The sequence below is a fragment of the Genypterus blacodes genome, unplaced genomic scaffold (genome assembly GCF_046128005.1).
Source record: "Genypterus blacodes isolate CSIRO-AG114 ecotype Tasmania unplaced genomic scaffold, CSIRO-AGI_Gbla_v1 ptg000104l_1, whole genome shotgun sequence".
Lineage (NCBI taxonomy): Eukaryota > Metazoa > Chordata > Actinopteri > Ophidiiformes > Ophidiidae > Genypterus > Genypterus blacodes.
The window spans coordinates 553863-572449 of record NW_027466908.1 but is presented as its reverse complement, the minus strand read 5'-3'; the positions used below and the strand labels follow the sequence as shown (position 1 = coordinate 572449).

At 49.2% G+C, this 18587-nt stretch overlaps 1 protein-coding gene and 1 non-coding gene across 3 annotated transcripts in view; one reads left to right on the top strand and one right to left on the bottom strand.

The window, feature by feature from the left end:
• plcb1l (phospholipase C beta 1-like) overlaps window positions 1-18587 on the bottom strand; it is an 86740-nt gene that overhangs the window by 24473 nt on the left and 43680 nt on the right. For both annotated transcript variants that reach the window (XR_012964587.1, XM_076160205.1), the window contains exons 4-9: window positions 10158-10298; window positions 8752-8831; window positions 6516-6569; window positions 5290-5365; window positions 4240-4340; window positions 3334-3500 (exon numbers count right to left, since the gene is read on the bottom strand). Coding sequence is in view for 1 of the 2 variants with exons in the window: in XM_076160205.1 (XP_076016320.1) it covers window positions 3334-3500; window positions 4240-4340; window positions 5290-5365; window positions 6516-6569; window positions 8752-8831; window positions 10158-10298 (619 nt within the window). In the remaining variant the exon portion in view is untranslated. The remainder of the gene's footprint in view (window positions 1-3333; window positions 3501-4239; window positions 4341-5289; window positions 5366-6515; window positions 6570-8751; window positions 8832-10157; window positions 10299-18587) is intronic.
• trnar-ccu (transfer RNA arginine (anticodon CCU)) lies at window positions 15385-15457 on the top strand. Its single transcript has one exon. It is a non-coding gene; the product is annotated as a tRNA-Arg (tRNA).

The following is an 18587-nucleotide window of genomic DNA, read 5'->3' as shown; positions in this document are numbered from 1 at the left end:
GGTTTGATCTGAAGGGCACACAGTCTGAAAGTTAACCCTTTAAGGGGCCATGGGTTTTTGATGGGTCTAAGAAATAAACGATCGCTGTAAAACAGAAGCGAATAAAAAATAAAAACAGCTGAAACCTACAAAATGAAAAAATGTTTTTCAAGATGTACTGAACAATCTTCACTGTGTTCATTCCAGATCTAGAGGTCTGGTCTGGATTAGAGCCCTTTTATTGCAAACACTGTCCTTTCCACCAGGGGGCGACACTGGGCTAAGCATCAAAGAAGAGACGAAGCCCAAGCACACACAAGCAGCGATGGAAGGCTCTGCTGCCAATACCGACACAGAGATGTGGATGAAAGTGGACTCAAACGACTCTTCAAAAAGGTGAAATGCCGCCCCTTGTTGAGGTGCTGTTTTATGCAGTTAGACAAAGCCGTTTCCAGGCACTGCAAGCAAGCGAGGAGACTCTGTATTGGCTTCTCTGCACGCTACAGGCGACAAACCTGTTGGCTCAGACATCCCAATTTCCCACTTCAGCGATAACCCCAAACTCAAGGATGAGAGCAAACCGATCAAATTTGGCGATGAGCTTCCCGTCGTGGATCACACGAAACATGCCATCAAGTGGCAGCAGCCACTCGGCGTGTAAGAGGCTTCAAGTGTCTCGTTTCTTTCAGCGTTTCATTCCCGTGCCTTCAAACAATGCTGGCACCTTTGAGCGAAGGCAGACATGAGCGCTCAGAGGCCATGACAATGCCTGGCTGAACTACAGAGATGAGTGACAGGAGAATTATTTTTATGTATTCAAATTGGAAAAAGAGTGAATAAAAGAAAAATAGATAAAAGGAAAGAGACCTTTTCCCCTAAATAACTCAGGCTTCATGAGGAAGAACATGTATGAGTTCATTCACTAAACCTGATAATCTCCATTTACAGGAAGTATCACCGTCACATTTTGACTCTGCAGGTCGGACGGATCAGACTTCATATTGCTTTATGCTGTTTTTACCAACGGCCAAGGAAGTTCTGCTGCTTCTCATAGAGTGATTGATGAATTTCAATGAAACTTCACAGAAGGAGCACTAGATGATCTGAGAATGCACTTCTAGAAACAAGACGAGTTTTAAAAACCATGTTTAAAAAAGTGAGTTGTGTTTTATGTTCCTGCACACACACATACACACACCCACACACCCACACTTCCATATGTTCTCTTACTGTGTCATAGCTTGCTTCAAATGCAAGAGCCCAGCCTTCAATTTCAATTTATGCACATTTTCTAATGCACCTGAGTGTCCTTGACAGAGAAGAAGTGTCTGTCTGTGTGTGTGTGTCTGTCTGTGTGTGTATGTGTGTGCGCGCGTGTGTGTGTGTGTGTGTGTGTGTGTGTGTGGAAGTAGCATGTGAATCTCTGGACCTCTCCACAGAGCAGATGGCAGCACTTCCTCCGGCTAGATAAATACTTCACATGGGGAAATCTGTCAGCAGGACAGAGGAGGGCAGGCGTCCAAAGCGCCGGGGAACAGGATGAGCACGTCGCGCCGCAGGAAGCCGCGCCACTCGCAGTGATCCTAGAGAACCGCAGAGAGGCTACAACTGAAGATTTACCTGAAAAAACATCTTCAGCTTCATTTTGTGACGCATTTGAACAGCCACAACAGGAGGCACTCACTCAGGAGAGAGACGATTAAAATGGAACTCATGTGCAGTTCCACTCAGCTCAACTGGTCAACGGGGAAATTAAAATACGATCCACTGGCAGCAAAGACTTCTATCTTCAGAAAGAATCTACTCAGCTTTATAGTCACACTCGTGCTTTCTCTCTTTTAGAAACGGGAGCTACCGGACAATTTAACAAATCCCCCCCCCGCCCTTTCAGTCAGGCATGTCGAATGAATCCTGAAGTGTCATTTCCCAAAGATAACCCATCTGATTGGCTGTTGGCTTTAAAGCCGTTTGCAGCGCGGAGATGAAAAGCGTTGGCAGCGGGAGTCGCGACTCGGAGCGCCGTGGGCTAACGAGGCCGCAGCGTCTCGGGGATTGCTTTAATCCAAATTGACACACTTGAGAAATATAATTTAATGAACATTTCTGGCCCTGCACATGACGCACAATCCTTCACTGGCTACTGAAGAAAAGCTAAATCCATAACCGACTTCAATGTATTTTCAAGGATTAAGAGATTTTATCCGAGCTGTTTCTGAAGACAGCCGGCGGGAAAGTTACACAAACTATGATGATGAATTATACAGTAAGAAATGGAGAGAGCAAAGAACAGACACACAGCTGCAACCAGGACCCTGAACCCTTACGCCCCCTGGTGGACGGCGTGTAAAAAAGCCCATGGCTGAAACCAATGGCTCTAACTTTGTGAGGAAAGACTCGATTGAGATACAAACTCTGACTTTCTGTGCTGAAAAACTTGCGACTAACAATGCAAATGATTTAAAGTTCAGTCTCTTGAAAGAAAAAAGGTTAAATTGGTGTATAAGAGCTTGACAACATGATGGTGATGATAATTACTCCTTGATTACAGCTGATTGCTTGAGCTGCTCACCTGTAGCTCACAGTTATCATATATGGTGACGGTCATACCTGCTGATCTAAGAACACGTTGGGAACCACAGAATCACTAAAGTGATGATGAAGAGGCTGTGGTTGTGTGGACAGTACAGTAAAGCTGACGAGGAGCCGAAGCAGACACTAACATCATGTGTGGGAAACGTCCTCCTGCTATTGTTTCACATGTTCTACATACTTTAATAGCATGTGTGTGTTTATGCTGCATTAAGATGCTCAGTAAGTCACGGCTGGGTTTGGTTTACTGGGATTAAGCTAGCTGAGCCTTAAATACACAAATCATTTATTTAGAAGGATGTGAACAAATGTGCAGTCTGTGTGTTTGACACCGAGGTGTTTAACCCTGTGAGGTCTGCAAACCTTCCGTGTTCATTCTGAGGGTAAATGAAGTCTTTCCTCATAAAGTTAGATCAGCCTCTACCAAGCCGATCAACCAAACCCACAGAGCAATGTAAAGTTAAAGCTCTGCTCTGTCCACACAATGTCCTCCTGTCTCTCTATGGGGACCTGAAACAAGGCAGCTCTAGTGTGTGAGAAAACATGTATGTTGACTGACTTTAGTGTGTGTGAGTGTGTGTGTTTACAGACTTCTAACATTCCATTCCTCTGAACCTCACCAGGTCCCCTCGCTTTGGACCATGCTGCAGCAGGCCTGTTGCTGTGGCAACACCCCTGCCGCATTCACTGGGGGGCGAGGCGTGTGTGTGTTTGTGTGCCCGTTTGTAGAGGTCACCTGTGTGTGTGAGCGTTTCAGTCACTGACCTTTCTGGGCCAGCGAGGCGTTGGGCTCGTACTTGTCCACCAGCAGCTGGACCTGCTCTGGTTTGAGAGGAGGGTAAAGGATCTCGTTGAGGCGAGGGTCTCGCTGTTTATTGTTGATGAACTCTGTCATCTGCTCCACGGTGAGGAACGGACGACTCTTAGCCCCCCTAAGAGCGAGCGAGCGAGAGGAGAGGAGGAGGAGGAAGAGGAAGAACGAGCCAAGTAGGGAAATAAGAGCAGAACAGACGAGATCATGGAACAGGGCCAGAATTCAAAAGCACCACTATGAGGAAGTGAGAGGAGATGAGGAGGAGGAGGAGTGGTGATTAGAGCGGGGGAGGTGTGTGGTGAGGGAGAGCAAACACTCAAAGGAGCTCAGGATGAAACCTTGTGTGGAGTAAATGATGAGATTTGATTAAAGCAGCTTTCATTTGTGAGGCTGCAGCACTCAGCGAACCTCCGTGCGCTCCTCGCTCTCCTGCCATCTCGCTTAACTCGGATTAAAATCTAGAAGTTGTCTGACTCGACGGTCATGGGCGACAGTGTGAATCTGAACCCCCGAGGACCTGAGGGGCCTCAGACCTTTAGGGGGGGGAACCACAGCCCAGGACCATCACAGCTGATCAGCTCCACTGATTAGCTCCAGATAGAGCTCTAACAGGAGGCAGCAGGTTGTTTCAGACCTGCCAAGCCATATTGCTTCATCATTACCTGATTACCTTTCAGTTTAAAAGCAACATATGGCCGTCATCAATCCTGTATCAATCAATCATCTGAGTGGAAACAGAGCCAGATCCTGAAATGAGTTGGCAACCGCAGCTTCCGGGTGAAATCGAGGTTAAATTGCGTTCGCCCCGGCACAAGATGACTTCCCGAGCAGACATTTGATGGAACGGTGGCTCTTACACGTCAGAGAAGATGTGGTCCAGCTCGGGCCGGGGGCAGATGTTGCTCAGGAACAAGCTGTAGACCTCCGGGGTGAAGTCCTCCTGAGGGATGGAGTCGCTCTGTGAGGAGACACAAGCAGCGCGGTCACATGGTGCACGCACACGCACACACACACACACACACACACACACACACACACACACAGACATACACACACAAACGGACACACTACAAAAGATGACTTCTGTGGTTTCTGTTACATTGCATGGCTGCTTGTGTGTATCGATGCACATGCTTCTGCGTGTGTGTGTGTGTGTGTGTGTGTGAGGGATTAGCAACGTTACCATTTAACCGTAATTAATTACACGTCTGAACAACAGCAAATCCCAGCAGACCCGATCCAGCAACACGATTCTATAGCGCGTTCTCTCTCTCTCTGTGCTAATTATGTATCGCTTGTACAATGTGAGTATGTGTGTGTGTGTGTGTGTGAAGGAGACGTGCTGCATGTTTGCTCTGTTTGCCTCCAGAGGTCATTTATTTACAGATGCAGCGTGTTTGTAGGTGCTTCTGATTCCCTCCGTGCATCTCCTCACTTCACAACATGCAGACGGCGTGCGGGCACTGAGACGCGGCGGCGCTCGGCTGCGTACAGCAGGTGTTTACAGCTCGGGCGAGCGAGAGGGTGGCTCCCGCGGCTGATGTCGACGAGAGGTGAAGATAAAACAACTTTTGTCAGCTCCGCCGTGCCCGCTGGCTCTTGTTTGTTTTATTGCAAGCAAAGCGAAAATCAGTTTGGAGGGGAGAAGTCAAGCAGACAGGAAATAAGACTGCAAACAAGCGGGCGGAGGAGCAATTAAGGGCTGTGTGAGGCAGATAAAGAGTGAGAGCGGGCGGAGTAATGGATGGATGGATGGAGTCGGAGGGAAACAAAGTCAAACAAGAAGAGAGAGAGAAGAGGCAGCGGCAGAGAAGGGGGGGGGGGGGGGGGGGGGGATTGGAGCAGGTTTAGAGCCGGAGGAGAGACGAGGAGAGACGAGGAGGAGACGAATGATGTCACTGTCTCACCCTGCCAGAAGGGAGGTTGCAGTTCTCCAGGGCCGTCTCCACGCGCTTCCTGTCTGCCGAGAACATCCTGAAGATGCTGCGGGGACACACAGACACACGCGTCACCCAGAGGCAAACTTCACTCTGAGCCAAACAATGGATGCAATGGATTATGGGTAAGATAAAAAACAGACATACAGCAACGTATCAGGGCTGCAGAAAGAATGAGGGACATTAAGGGACAACTGGAAGGAAAGAGTGAGAGGGAAAGAGGATATCTGAGACCCGGCGAGTGCAGGCTGCCCCCCTCTGTCATCACGCGTGTCTGAATCCCTCTGTGTGTTTGATCTTAAAGGTGATTGACTCTATCATCTTGGTCTCATGGCTGCGCCTCCTGGCTGTTTAAGCGTCTTCCCACAGGCCTGTCGCCTGTTTTAATTACGTGCCTGCGCGGCTCCGTCGGCTCCTGCTGTAAGGCTCGGCGGGAGAGCCGAGTCAAGCTGACATTAGTCAAGCTGACACGTCCTCCCAGCGAGGAGGTTAATTCCCTAAACGGCGAGGAGCGTCTCAGCGCCCCGCTCCACACTGACACCCGCCGCTTCCTCTGCAGCGCTCAGTGAGGTTATCACGCAAGTTCATGACTGTCTGCCTGAGAGCTGCACTCCCCTGACGGAGAGAGTTGGAGGGAGGGAGAGAGAGAGAGAGAGAGAAGGAGGGAGAGAGAGGAACAGAATATCTTGCACGACAGCACAGAGCTTAAGATACTGACAGATGCAAAGTGCCGATCAGATATTCACACACACACACACACACACACACACACACACACAGAGAAACACACAGAAACAAGCATTGAGGGGCCCTACAGACTTTTGACAGATTTGTAAGATTGCATTTCAACACAAATGTATCTGATATTTCCAACATTTACGTCCAAATTCAATTTAATCCTGCAGTAACTTCATTGTCAGTCCAGACCAGCGTCTTCAGATTGAGACCTTCAATGCACCTAATTCAGAGGCCTTTCATTTTAAAACACCATAAGAATCTGTTTGTAAACAACTAAACCATAGTGGGGCCCTGAGGAGCCACTGCTGAGGCTCAATCTGAGGGGCCCGGCCCTGCACAGGGACGAAGAGCGGAGAGCAGCCATGGGGCGATCAAAAGAGGAGTGGAGAGGTAGAGGCAGGGAAGATGTCAGGGCAGAGGGATGGAGGGAGGAGGGGGGAGGGGAGAGTCAGACTTACTTCTTGACAGGGATTCGTCCCTCGGGGTTCAGCTGCAGCTTCAGTCGCACGTATCTGCGTTGGACAGAGAGAGGAGAGCTTTACAGAGAGGCAGCAGCATGTCAGTGTGCGTGTGTGACGTGTGTGTGTGTACAGGAATGTTTATTCTCATTTATGCTGCGTGGTTATTTTGGACAGAACTCATTCTGCCGGGCTGATTGTTGATCTGAGTCTGATCTCCTCACGGTTCGGGGCCTGGGTGATGTGAGGAGGAGGAGGAGTCAGGATGACAGCAGCATGTTTGTCAGAGCAGAACAGCTGAGTGAACACACACACACACACACACACACACACACAGCAGCAGCGTCTGTGCAGCATTATTTCATGTGGCAGCTCCAGCACACGCATCACCACGGCAGATTACACGAGCATGTGCATACCATGAATATCCTGCATGACATGTCAGGGCCGTGGCTAATCCCTGGATGCAGTGCAGAGCCATGCAGCAGCAGCAGCAGCAGCAGCAGCCGGGTCTATAAATAGCCAGGCTGCAACAGGAGCCGTCATTACAGGCCGAGCTTTAAGAGGCTGCAGGCTCATAATTAATATCCATTACAGCTCCGTCCACTTTAGAGGGACGGCTGGACGCCACGGGCAAAGTCACCGCCCGTAAACGTAATGGTCAGCGGGGGGGAGAGAGGAGAGAGGAGAGAGAGAGCTCCATGGCAGCAGCAGCATACTAAAGATGAACCGGGCCAGAGGAGGGAAGGGGGGGAAGGAAAGGAGGCAGATCAGGGAGCATGGGTGTCTCCTCTTTCCTCCCTGTCAGTTCATACTCTTAAAAATAGATTTGATAAATGTTTGATAAGGAAAGACGCCTTGTTTTAAAGTCGTCCTCACTCGAGTACAGCTGATCCATAAAGCACACGGAGCAGTGGCGTATCGATGAAGAGGAGGGTTCAGGAGATTTGTTTTCCTGCATTGATGTTATTGGATATTGGATCCAGGATACAAACTGTGGAGGAATCTCATCACGCCGCCGCCGCCGCCGCCGCCGCCTCATTCTATTGTATCGATCACAAAAGAGCGTCGCTGGAAGGCGGCGGGAGCTCGTTTTGTTTCCTTGTTGCTGAGGAGAAGTGACACAGGCCTGAAGGAGCCGCATGGGGAGCTGCACCGTCATCATCCTCCTCCTCCTCCTCTCTCCAGGGACCAAACCACCACATGTTCCACTGATGGTTTGATGAAGAACTAAGTAAGCAAGCAGACGCTGACCCGCCGCTGTGAGCGACCAGCATGAGGCCTGATCCGCTCCGTTCCCCCCCCCCCGCCCCTTTAACTCTGGGCGGTCGATGTCCGCCGTTATTGTCTCATAAGTCAATTATCCTCGTCGGGGTGTGTGTGAGTTAAAGGCTAATGCTCGCTGATAAACATGGGGCTGCTGGGACTTCTCATCAAGCGGATGGCGTCGCGTTTGAGTTCCCCGCTCTGTATTCACTCTGCATGAGCGACCGCGGCGCCTAGCTCAGTCAATCATTGCACAAATAAATCAGCTGTGAAACCATAAATCAGTGTGTGTGTGTGTCTGTGTTTGTGTGTGCGATCAGATCAATGCGGACGTGTTGTTGTTAGTCATTAGACGCAGCTTTTACACATGATCAGAGGTGTGTGTGGGTGTGTGTTGACCGCACCAAAACACAGAGAGATTGATCAGACTGTGTGTGAGTTATGAAGCGGACACGAAGCTCCACATGAACCATGGGAACCCAAACAAACTTTCCTTTAAACAAACTGTGCCGCCCTAATGTACAGCCACGCGTCCTATTAAAGGGAGAAGAAGAAGAAGAAGAAGGTGGAGGAAGGTGGAGGTGGAGTCCAGCCGCAGCGCTGATGAAAGTGTTTCCAGTGTGTTTGTGTTTATTTCACCCTCAGCATCGCCTGTAAGGTGCTGTGACCTTTACAAGCCCCCGGGCTGTTGTGGAGCGGTGTGAACAGCAACGTCTGGCCTCTTAGTTACTGTGTGTGTGTGTGTGAGAGAGTGTGTGTGTATGTTGTTTTACTGCACGCTTTGTGAGCTTACATGCATTTGTGTGTGCTTGTTTCACTGCACGGCGTCTGATAACAAATGTTTCCCTCTTCATGCTGTTTATACACTAGCAGAGCTGATTTACACATTTATCTTGTGGATTTACATATGTGTGTGTGTGTGTGTGTGTGTGTGTGTGTGCGTGCGTGTGTGTGTGTGTGGATGACCTACGCTTTCTCCACACAGTCTTCTCTGGACATATTCTGCACCATCAGGTTAGAGGCCAGGCTGAACAGCTCGTCTGCCCATTCCTGCAAAAAGATACACACACACGCACACACACACACACACACACACACACACACACACACACACACACACACACACACACACACACAGAAGAAACTATATTGGCATATTTCGGCCTTCACACAGCATGGATCACATTCCAAAAGCACAGAAACCAGCCTGCAAACATCTGAACACCACTTGTTGTGTGTGTGTGTGTGTGTGTGTGTGTGTGTGTGTGTGTGTGTGTGTGTGTGTCCTCTGAGGTGCTGTGACCTCCATTACAGAAGCAGACATCAAGGACAAACACACCTACACACTCCTGACAGCTTTGGCAGCGTTCCCACTAAATGATGTAAATGTGAACGATCTCTGCGTGGGAATTATGAAACAATGAAACCTTTGATGCCTCTGATCAATACACTGACAGCCTGACATTACCTTTAAGATAACAGCTAATCACCTCACACACACACACACACACACACACACACACACACACACACACACACACACACACACACACACACACACACACTCATCTACTCAGAGCTTTAAATGTCCTCTGTATCCCTTCTGCCAATTTGAGGACCTAAATGAAGACACACTGCACTACACAGGAAGTCTGACAGTTTTCATTTGAATGCAGCGATTAGCCGCCGCCGCGTCAGTTTGCTTTAGAGTGAATCTCCACCCTGACCCGACGCCTGGTGAGCTCAAACCAGGACGCAGCGAACAGAGACGCTGCCTTCATGAAAGTCTAACGAGCCTCAGGACAGGAAACGGATGAGGCCTCGCCGTTATCGCAGCCGTACAGGCAAACGCCCGCTTCATGAATAAACAATTAACCTAAAGAAGGACGCAGCGATCCCCATCAGGCCTCTGCCACACACACACACACACACACGCACACACACACACACACACACACACACGCACACACACACACACACACGCACACACACACACACACACACACACACACACGCCTCCATCACTGTAATGAAGCTTCGCCTCTCAAACATGCAGACATTCATCAAAACAGACGTGTGGCAACATTAAGGCTTTATTGTGGTTTTTATTATAAAAAATGAGACCTTTAATTGGCTGTCTGGAACTTTGTCTCATAACCCAGCACGTGTGTGTGTGATCTACGTTCACATTTCTATTCGTGGAGGCTGAAGGTGAGTCATCATCGCCACTAGACGACCTTTAAAACTCTTTAAAGAGTGTGTTTGAGATGCAACCACAGTGTTACACAAGATCTACAAAGGAGTCTGCTAACACACGTACGCTCAGGTGTGTGTGTGTGTGTGTGTGTGTGTGTGTGTGTGTGTGATGAACCTCACCTTGGCGATTTCCTCCTGGAAGGCCATGAAGTTCAGGTAGGTGATGTTGACCATGTCGGTGCCGCTCACCACCGTCAGCATCCTGTTCTCCATCTTGCCCGGCATGGTGCTGACGTCCAGCAGCTCTCGAAGCTTCGCATCCTGAAGACGAACGACACAAAGACAAAACACAGAGAACTTCAACCACCGGTCCAAGCACATGTACACATCCCAGCGTTTATGTGATGATTTGAATGAAAGTTAGAATGTAAAGAAGAGGAAAGTTGTAACTGTCTAACATGTGAACATCAGTGCAGATGTGAGGCTAAAGGGTTAAGGTGTGTTCGTGTTCATAACAGTCATTCTGCACAAACTCCTCTTGCATATTCATGTTGTCGTCCTCAGCGCTGGGCCCTTCTGCTGGGCCCGTGTTGTCCCCCGCTAACGTTAGCGTGTGTCACCAGCTGGCGGCGGCTCGGTTCACACAGAGAGAAACTTAGCATTCAGAGGAGGCGAAAAGTCTCAGGAAAACCCAAAGCAAACACATTTATACAACTCTGAGTTGAAGCAGCTCGCATGAAAAAACAAACTGTGCCTGCGAGGAGCGGGAGGGGAATAACAAGCGCGCCTCCTCCTCTGCTGCCGCCCGGCGTCCCTGCCTGCCTGCCAGCTAGCATACAAAACAACTTGCTCAAGCTTGATTAACGCCACAAAAAGGCCCAGGAAAGGATTTTGCAGCGAAAGCAAATGAGCTCCCAGTAATTTAAGGAATCAAACAAAGAGCTCTGTGTCCTGTGTCACGCTGATAAATGTTCCCCTCATGTCCCTCACGTCCCTCATGTCCCTTATGTATCCGCCTCAAACCCTGCGACTTAGCAGCGCCGTTATTGTCGCGCTGAACTTTGCCGTGGAATAAATGTGCTGCAGCCTCAGACTCTCTGACCCGGCTCACATTTTGTGCTCAAGCAAGCATGCAGAGAGCAATTTTCTTGGGTGGAAGTACAAGTAAATATAATTTCCAGAGGAGAGGAAGAAGAGATAAGAGGATATGGAAAAGTGTTGAGTTAAGTGAAATTGAAATCGTACACACATATCATAAGACTGTGAACTTTACACTTTGGACTGGACGGATCAGTTAAAAGTCATTTGGCTCGTGTGTGTTTGCAGCACCGCCGTGCAGCGTGGCGACAGAACTACTAAGTGCCGCATGTGTGTGTGTACGCTTGACTGTCAGAAACATTTAACATTTTTTGTCCTTGTCCTTCAACCGGATGGATATTTGGACTACACACAGTTCAATATGTGTGTGTGGTAATAATGCTAAGTGATGTGTTCTTCACCTGACTCGTGCAGCAGGAGAGAGTTACCGCGCAGGAACCCCGAGCTCGACCGGCGATCAATTGGGTGCAAAGTGCCGATTGAAACGTGAATCCATCAGCTGAGCAGTTAGAGCTTCGCAACGCCACCGGGCTCAGCTCACAAAGCTTCAAAAGCCACTTTCAATTTGCTGAAACACACAACGTTAAAGTAGCCTGCGAAGGGGGCCGCGCTGGCCGCCTGCCCAAAAAGTGGAGACGGACCACAAGGAGACGTGGAGATCGGGTGATTTATTACAGATTGAACGTCAGAACGCTTAGATGAGACATTTAATGTGACGTGCAGACCATTAGCCCCAACACACAGATCATCTGGAAGGGAGGAAGAGGAGGAGGGGGGGAGGGGGAGGAAGAGGAGGGGGAGGGGCCGAGCTGTTTGAGTGAAATGTCATTTGTGGGGGTGCATTGTGGAATCATTGGAGGCCCGAGGTCCCACAGTTACCACAGTGATGGAGGATGTGGAGGCGAGCAGGCGGCGGGTGGGGGAGGGGAGAGGAGAGAGGAGAGAGGAGGGAGGGGGGAGGAGAGGGAGGGAGGCGTGGGGGGAGAGAGGGAAGGAGGGGGGTTGGCGAGGAGAAGGTGTCAGGCTTTTTTACGACTTTTAACGATTCTGGGGCAAAATGAGGTCCAGCCTGGATGAAGGAGTCACGCTGCTGCTGCTTCACACAACAACAAAGGATTTTCTGGAAATTCATTTATTCTTCATTCCAAACGTTTACTTGTGTTTGTTTTTAGATGACTTAGATTCTCATTTAAAGGAAGAAGGAGGGGCTTAAACAGTGAAATGACCAGCAGACAGAGCAGAGTGTATGTTGGGGCGTGTGTGTGTGTGTGTGTAGACCTGTCAGTGTGTGTTTATTCAGGCGTGCATGTGGGACCAGTATGGGAATTCACGCAGAGGAGCGACCTGAGGAAGCACTCGCTCTTCCTCTTCCTGGGCAAATTTGTCTCACAGCCCAACCTGTCATCGCTCACACACTCACACACTTTATCACACACTTTGCTGCGTACGAGGGAGCGAATTCAGATCGGTGAAGGGAACGCGGTCGCACCTGGAGTCATTAAAGCTGCAGCTCCACCTGTCTGAAGGCCACACACACACACACGTGCAGGTGAGGACACACACGACAGACACGCACACACACACACACACACACAGATGTCAGATCAAAGTAAATGTCAGGATGAATGATTGATGACGGCGCTGGAGTTTCCTTTAATGCCGGGCCGTTTCAGATGGCGCTCCTCTTCCTCCCACACACATCACCAGAGTGTGTACACAGGAAACATTATGAAACATTCCGCGTCTGTTTACAAAACAAAGCGTGACAAATTGTGTTTTTGTGGAGGAAGCGGTGAAACGCTGGCGCCCGTATTGACAACCGGTGAGGGGACGATGATTGATTATGTGCCAGGATTCTTCGCTGGCGCTGGAACGCCACATGTTTAGATTCTATACGTATCGTTTTCTTTCTACGTCGTGTTTTAGGCGAGCAAACAAACATTTAGTGCTACAATTTCCAATCAAGCATTTCCTCATAAAGTTCAAGCCATTCGCTGTGCAGTGAGGGACACTAGTCGTCCACCTGGGGCGTAACTGAGCTCAGGGTGCAACATGGACGCCTTAACCATCATCTGACTCGCCCTCATGTACCGCACGGTGGTGCTGTAGAGGTGAAGACGTGAAGGACAAGCGCTGGAAGTTTCAGTTTTATTTGGAATTCAGAGGCTCTCGTCTGTTCCACATGAGCAGAGAGACGAGACGCTGCGGGTTACAAACCAGCACCGGCCCTTCCGCCGCCGGCCCCGTTAGCTAACCAAGCGGCAAGGCGCTGCTGCTTGGACGAGGGCGCGGGGGGGGAGGAGCCCTGAGGCGGCTGGGAGGACAAGCCGGGATGGAGCCAGTGGGTGAAGAGATGAAGGGGAAGATTCTGGCAGACTTGCGTTTTTCCTTGAAGGAGGAAGTTCCTTCATGTCCCTGTTTGTTATGTTGAGGGTTTGTTGGGTGTAGATACTGGTGATGTCACCACATTGAGTCCTGTTCATTTGGACTGAGAGCTTCAGAGGCAAACCAGTTTAGGATTGAGACCAACAAGTCTGGAATAGAGTTTAGGTACAAAAGGAACTGCATCTTTACTTTAACAAGAGTGTGTGTGTGTGTGTGTGTGTGTGTGTGTGTGTGTGTAGGCTGTTACTTGTGCTTACTTGTTTACTTCTCTGAGGAGTGGGGACAAAGCCTAATCTAGTCTAAAACTGGGACGTGTCTCTCTCTCTCTCTCTCTTTCTCTCCCTCTCTGTCGTTCATTTGGAAGAGCCGGTGTAATGATTTAAACATTAAACGCATTGCAACGTCCACACACAGACAACAGTGAAACATCGATCCCATTAGGAGAGAGAGGGACGGAGAGGAAGAGAGAGAGAGAGAGAGAGAGAGAGAGAGAGAGATAGAGAGAGAGAGAGAGAAAGAGAGAGAGAGATGCCACTTTCTTGCCAAGCTAAAGCTGTTTTCCCGCAAATGACCCTCCTAATGATCAGCATGCATGCAGGAACACACACACACACACACACACACACACACACACACACACACACACACACACACACACACACACACACACACACACACACACACACACACACACACACACTTGACGCTCACACACTGAATCCATAGTTGCTCTTTAACGGTTTTAAACTGATGGTGAAGGACAGCTTTCCTCTGCCATACGGACGGACAGGGGGACGTTCTGTTCCCATCAGGCCTCTTGAGTGTCACATCTCCAATCACACAGACGTCGCGTACAGACGGAGGAGGTCGCAGATGACTTCACACGAAAACGCCATCAAAGGACGTGAAGGGAGGGCGGAGTAACGGGAAAGGTACCAGGGACTCAGAGAGAAGAGGAGTCTTTGATCTTACTCCCTCTCTCTCTCTCTCTCTCTCTCTCTCTCTCTCTCTCTCTCTCTCTCTCCTCATCTGCATCCTCTCGCACGCTCACTACACGTGGTCATAATTCCCCCCCGCCCCCTCCCATGTCAGCAGATGCAGGCCACAGAGGTTTCATGAGGCAGAGAATTGCCCACAAGAGCAGGAGTAAAAAGGTCAGAGCGTCATCAGTCGGCTGTCAGGCGATGCAGCAGGAGGGACGACGGCGTTGTCATAACGTGTGTTTGCTATACAAGGTAAAAGCTTCCTGACGGCAATTTCCTTGCTCGTTAATTGAAGAGGAAGATGCTGATGTTGTTGTAAGAAGCTTAAGGAGAGCAGCTGTGGCTTCAGATCACATTCAAACCCGCCCCTCTGCACCGGAGAGGGTTAATCAGCGGCGATGCGCGGCCGATGCTGCTGAGCGCCCGAGCAGAGGAGCGGAGTGGGCGTCAGGCGAAAACTCTTAGCCACTCAACAATCGGCCGTTGCAGCTCTTCAGCAGGGCCATTTCATTAACCCCGAGGCAGTCAGACATGAAACGAGAGGCACAGGGCTGCAGAGCGGGAGGCAGAGGAGAGGAAGACGGGAAGGAGAGGAGAGCAGAGAGCACCAATCACACCATTTCCAAAATGCCAGCATATCAACAATAAGTTATGCTGACAGGCGGCGTCTGCTTCTCCTGCAGAGGTGCCTGACATCGTCCAGTGTGACAACATGGGGCCACAGAGGGAGGAATGCAGTCTGAAGGGGATTTGTGAACCTTTTTACCCTTGAAATTGTTTTATAATTTGTCATAAAATAATCTGAATATGTTGGTTTGTCTTTTTTCTTGAAGAAATACATTTAATCATTATAAGCCCTTATTTATCCTGGATGTTTTGACACTCTTGTGCCGCTGCTCTGTGTGAATTATTCTGGCTGATTGTCTGTGTTAAGCATCAAAGCCCCAGTGGCCCAATGGATAAGGCACTGGCCTCCTAAGCCAGGGATTGTGGGTTCGAGTCCCATCTGGGGTAACTGATTAGAGGGCAGAGATCAAAGGTCAATGGATCCAGACCTTCCTCTGCTCTCTGCCTTTTAGCAGTAACCTACAGATGTGTCTTCTACCATGCAACCTGCTGACTGGCACTAGAACCCAGGCAGAAGAAGAACAGTACAGAGGAGCTCCTGAGTAGAGCCAGATATTATGGAAATTTGTCAGGGAGAGGAGAAGTTTGCTGGCCGCCATGGCAGCGGCTCTGTGAAATAAAGCTGTCAGAGTGTGACAGATGTTAACATCTGCTCCTGCAGCTTGGGCCAAACGGCACACAGTCCTAATTCACTCCTGCCACCGTGCATATAAAAACTCCTGACATCTCATTCCGGGTGCTGTGTTCGTCATCGGAAACACAGGGCACGCTAGACAGCTCCAGCACACACACGCACACACACACACACACAAACAAAACACTCACAGTTAAATCATCCTGTTTAAGTGTCATCCAACAGACACCGTCACAAAGGATTCACCTTCATCTGATGCTTCCTCTGCTCCACTACTTCAATAACTCATCTCCTGGGCTGGAATGAGCCTGTGGTCTGTGTGTGTGTGTGTGTGTGTGAATGTCAAGGTGTAGTTTTCTTATACAACTTCCAAATCCTAACCCATGGATTATCCCTATCACTTCCTGCTGTGTGATCAGTGAACTATGAGCTTGATTGACTTCACATCTAGTCACTGGATTTCATCTCAAACCCGGGGAACATTCCAACATTAAATCTCTGTGACCTCAATCTATTGAGTGCACATGATGGCCGCGGCGCTTTGAGCGGAACGATGCTTCAAAACAGGGAGGAAATTGGAAATTCTTGCAGAGAAATGGGCTTTCCAGTGGCAGCATGAAGGACAGGCCGAGATGAACAGATGTGACAGAACAACGACCACTGCATCAGACCGGCACAAGAGGGAATACATAAAGACGTAAACACTGTGTGTGTGTGTGGAGCTACATGTATGACTGAAGACTTTGACTTACCTCAGATGGAAAATTAGCTTTTTTGTGTAGCTCAACATTTTGGAATTGAAATTCTAAGCAAACATAAACAAGTTTAACCCTGAGCTTTGCTAATCTAAGCAACTATCAGAGTCAGAGAGGGAAACTAGGAAAACAATAGACTGAACTGGAGTGAATGGCAAAACACCTAAACATTGCTTTGATAGCAGAAGGTCATTCATGAATCTTCCCTTAGGTTAATTAGTGCGCCTTCGCTCAATTACCAGCATGCAGCAGATAAAGGCCAAAGAGCATCGACACTTTAATGAGCTGCTACATGTTTACAGCATTAAAGCTGTATGGGAAAACTACAATTCTCTGCTTTGGATCTTCCCATTATAAGAGAGGAGCTGTGTGTGTGTGTGTGTGTGTGTGTGTGTGTGTGTGTGTGTGTGTGTGTGTGTGTGTGAGTGTGTGTGTGTGTGTGTGTGTGTGTGTTTGTGTGTGTGTGTGGAGATCAGATCCAGCATTAAATAAAAATAAAGTGACTAATCAACTGAGTGGCTTTATATATCAAATGCATTCATCATTAACACACAAGAGCCAAAAACTGTTAAAAACTAACTTAGATGTTTTAACCCTGATATTAATTGTCTGACTCAAATCTAATTTCACGCTGACGTGTTTTATGAATATCTAGCCGCCACGCTGGAGGAATGAGGAAACACGGATGCGTTTTGCCGACGCGATTAAATCTGGCGCTGCATTGAAATGAATGACTCTGTTTATTTGGCTTGTTCACGGAAACGCGACTATAACTCACACAAACTCTTGAACACGGCGCCAGAGAATAGGGGGATTGTGGGTATTAATGGACAGAAGCTTACTCCCACAGCAGCTGCTTCGTGAATAAGGAGGAAAGAGGGGGAAAGCTGAGTGCCAGCATGGATTAGAGAGGAAGGTAGACGCTGGGAGGGCAGGGCACAAAGACAATTATGAAGCGGAGACGAAGCCGCAGCTCTGCCACTTTGCACCTCAATTCCAGGAAAATGTAACCTGCATAACAAACACAAAGACCAAGACGGGAAGGAGTTTGTGCCCACGTTGTTAACTCAGAGGCTGGGTCACCGCCCGAGGGAGCGCACCTAGTTAGGCGGGCGTAAGTGGGAATAAACACAGAACACGATGATTCACGCTGTGTGTGAATAATCGGGAGGGAGAAACGGAGCGAAAGGAGGAGGTCAAGGGTCAGGTTCGATGAGGCGGAAGCAATCTGCCTGGCATGCACTCGCCCGGGCTCACACTGGGCAGACAGGAAGGCAGAGGCACAGACAGGAAGGAGGGCAGCCGCGGATACGCCGCACAAAACACCAGGCGCAGGGAAAATAATCAACCGCCCTGACTCAACGGATCAGCGCTTCTGGTAAGACGTTTGCGCAGGGTCAAGCGGCTGAGGAATCGAGTAAGCAAGGGGTCACCGCAGGATGGAGCGACCCACGGTGATCCCACAGGAGCCTCTTCGCCCTCGTCGATTTAAGAACGAGCCGCTTTGGATCGGAGCGGAATGCTGCCTCACAATCTGCTGAACTCTAAATTAACTCGGTGCTGTCTGCGAGGGAAATTCCGTCTGGAAATTCCACGTTCTCTCACTTTGTGTCCAAGCAGAAGCAATTAAGAAAGAAACGACCCACCGAAAACAGCTGCATCTGCAAAAATAAGGCCAAGGGGCTGGAAACAGTGCCAAAGAAACAAACAGCACAAACTCTTTCTACAGACCGAGGGAAACAAAACTAACTCAGAATACGAGCCCCTGAAAAGGAATTCTGTCTTAGCCTCCACATGATAATAAACAGGGATACAAACGGGAATAACAGAGCACACAGTTTCACTTTCACATCACGTTGGATCGATGTTTGTGGTGCAGTGGTGAAGTCTGTCAGTTATAAATCTCTTTCCCTCGTTTGCAGGTAAAGTAAGAGCTCATTTCCTTGTGTTACCTAAGAGCCCCTCCCTCCCTCCCTCCCTCCCTCTCAGCATGTCTCAGGTACGCTTGCCCATTACTTCCACCCACTCCTTCTGACTCACTCGCATGCAGATTTGAGCCGGATGAACCCCGTTCTGTTCCAGCTGTCCGTCAAGTGGCACTAAAAACAGCTCACACAAAGTAAGTACA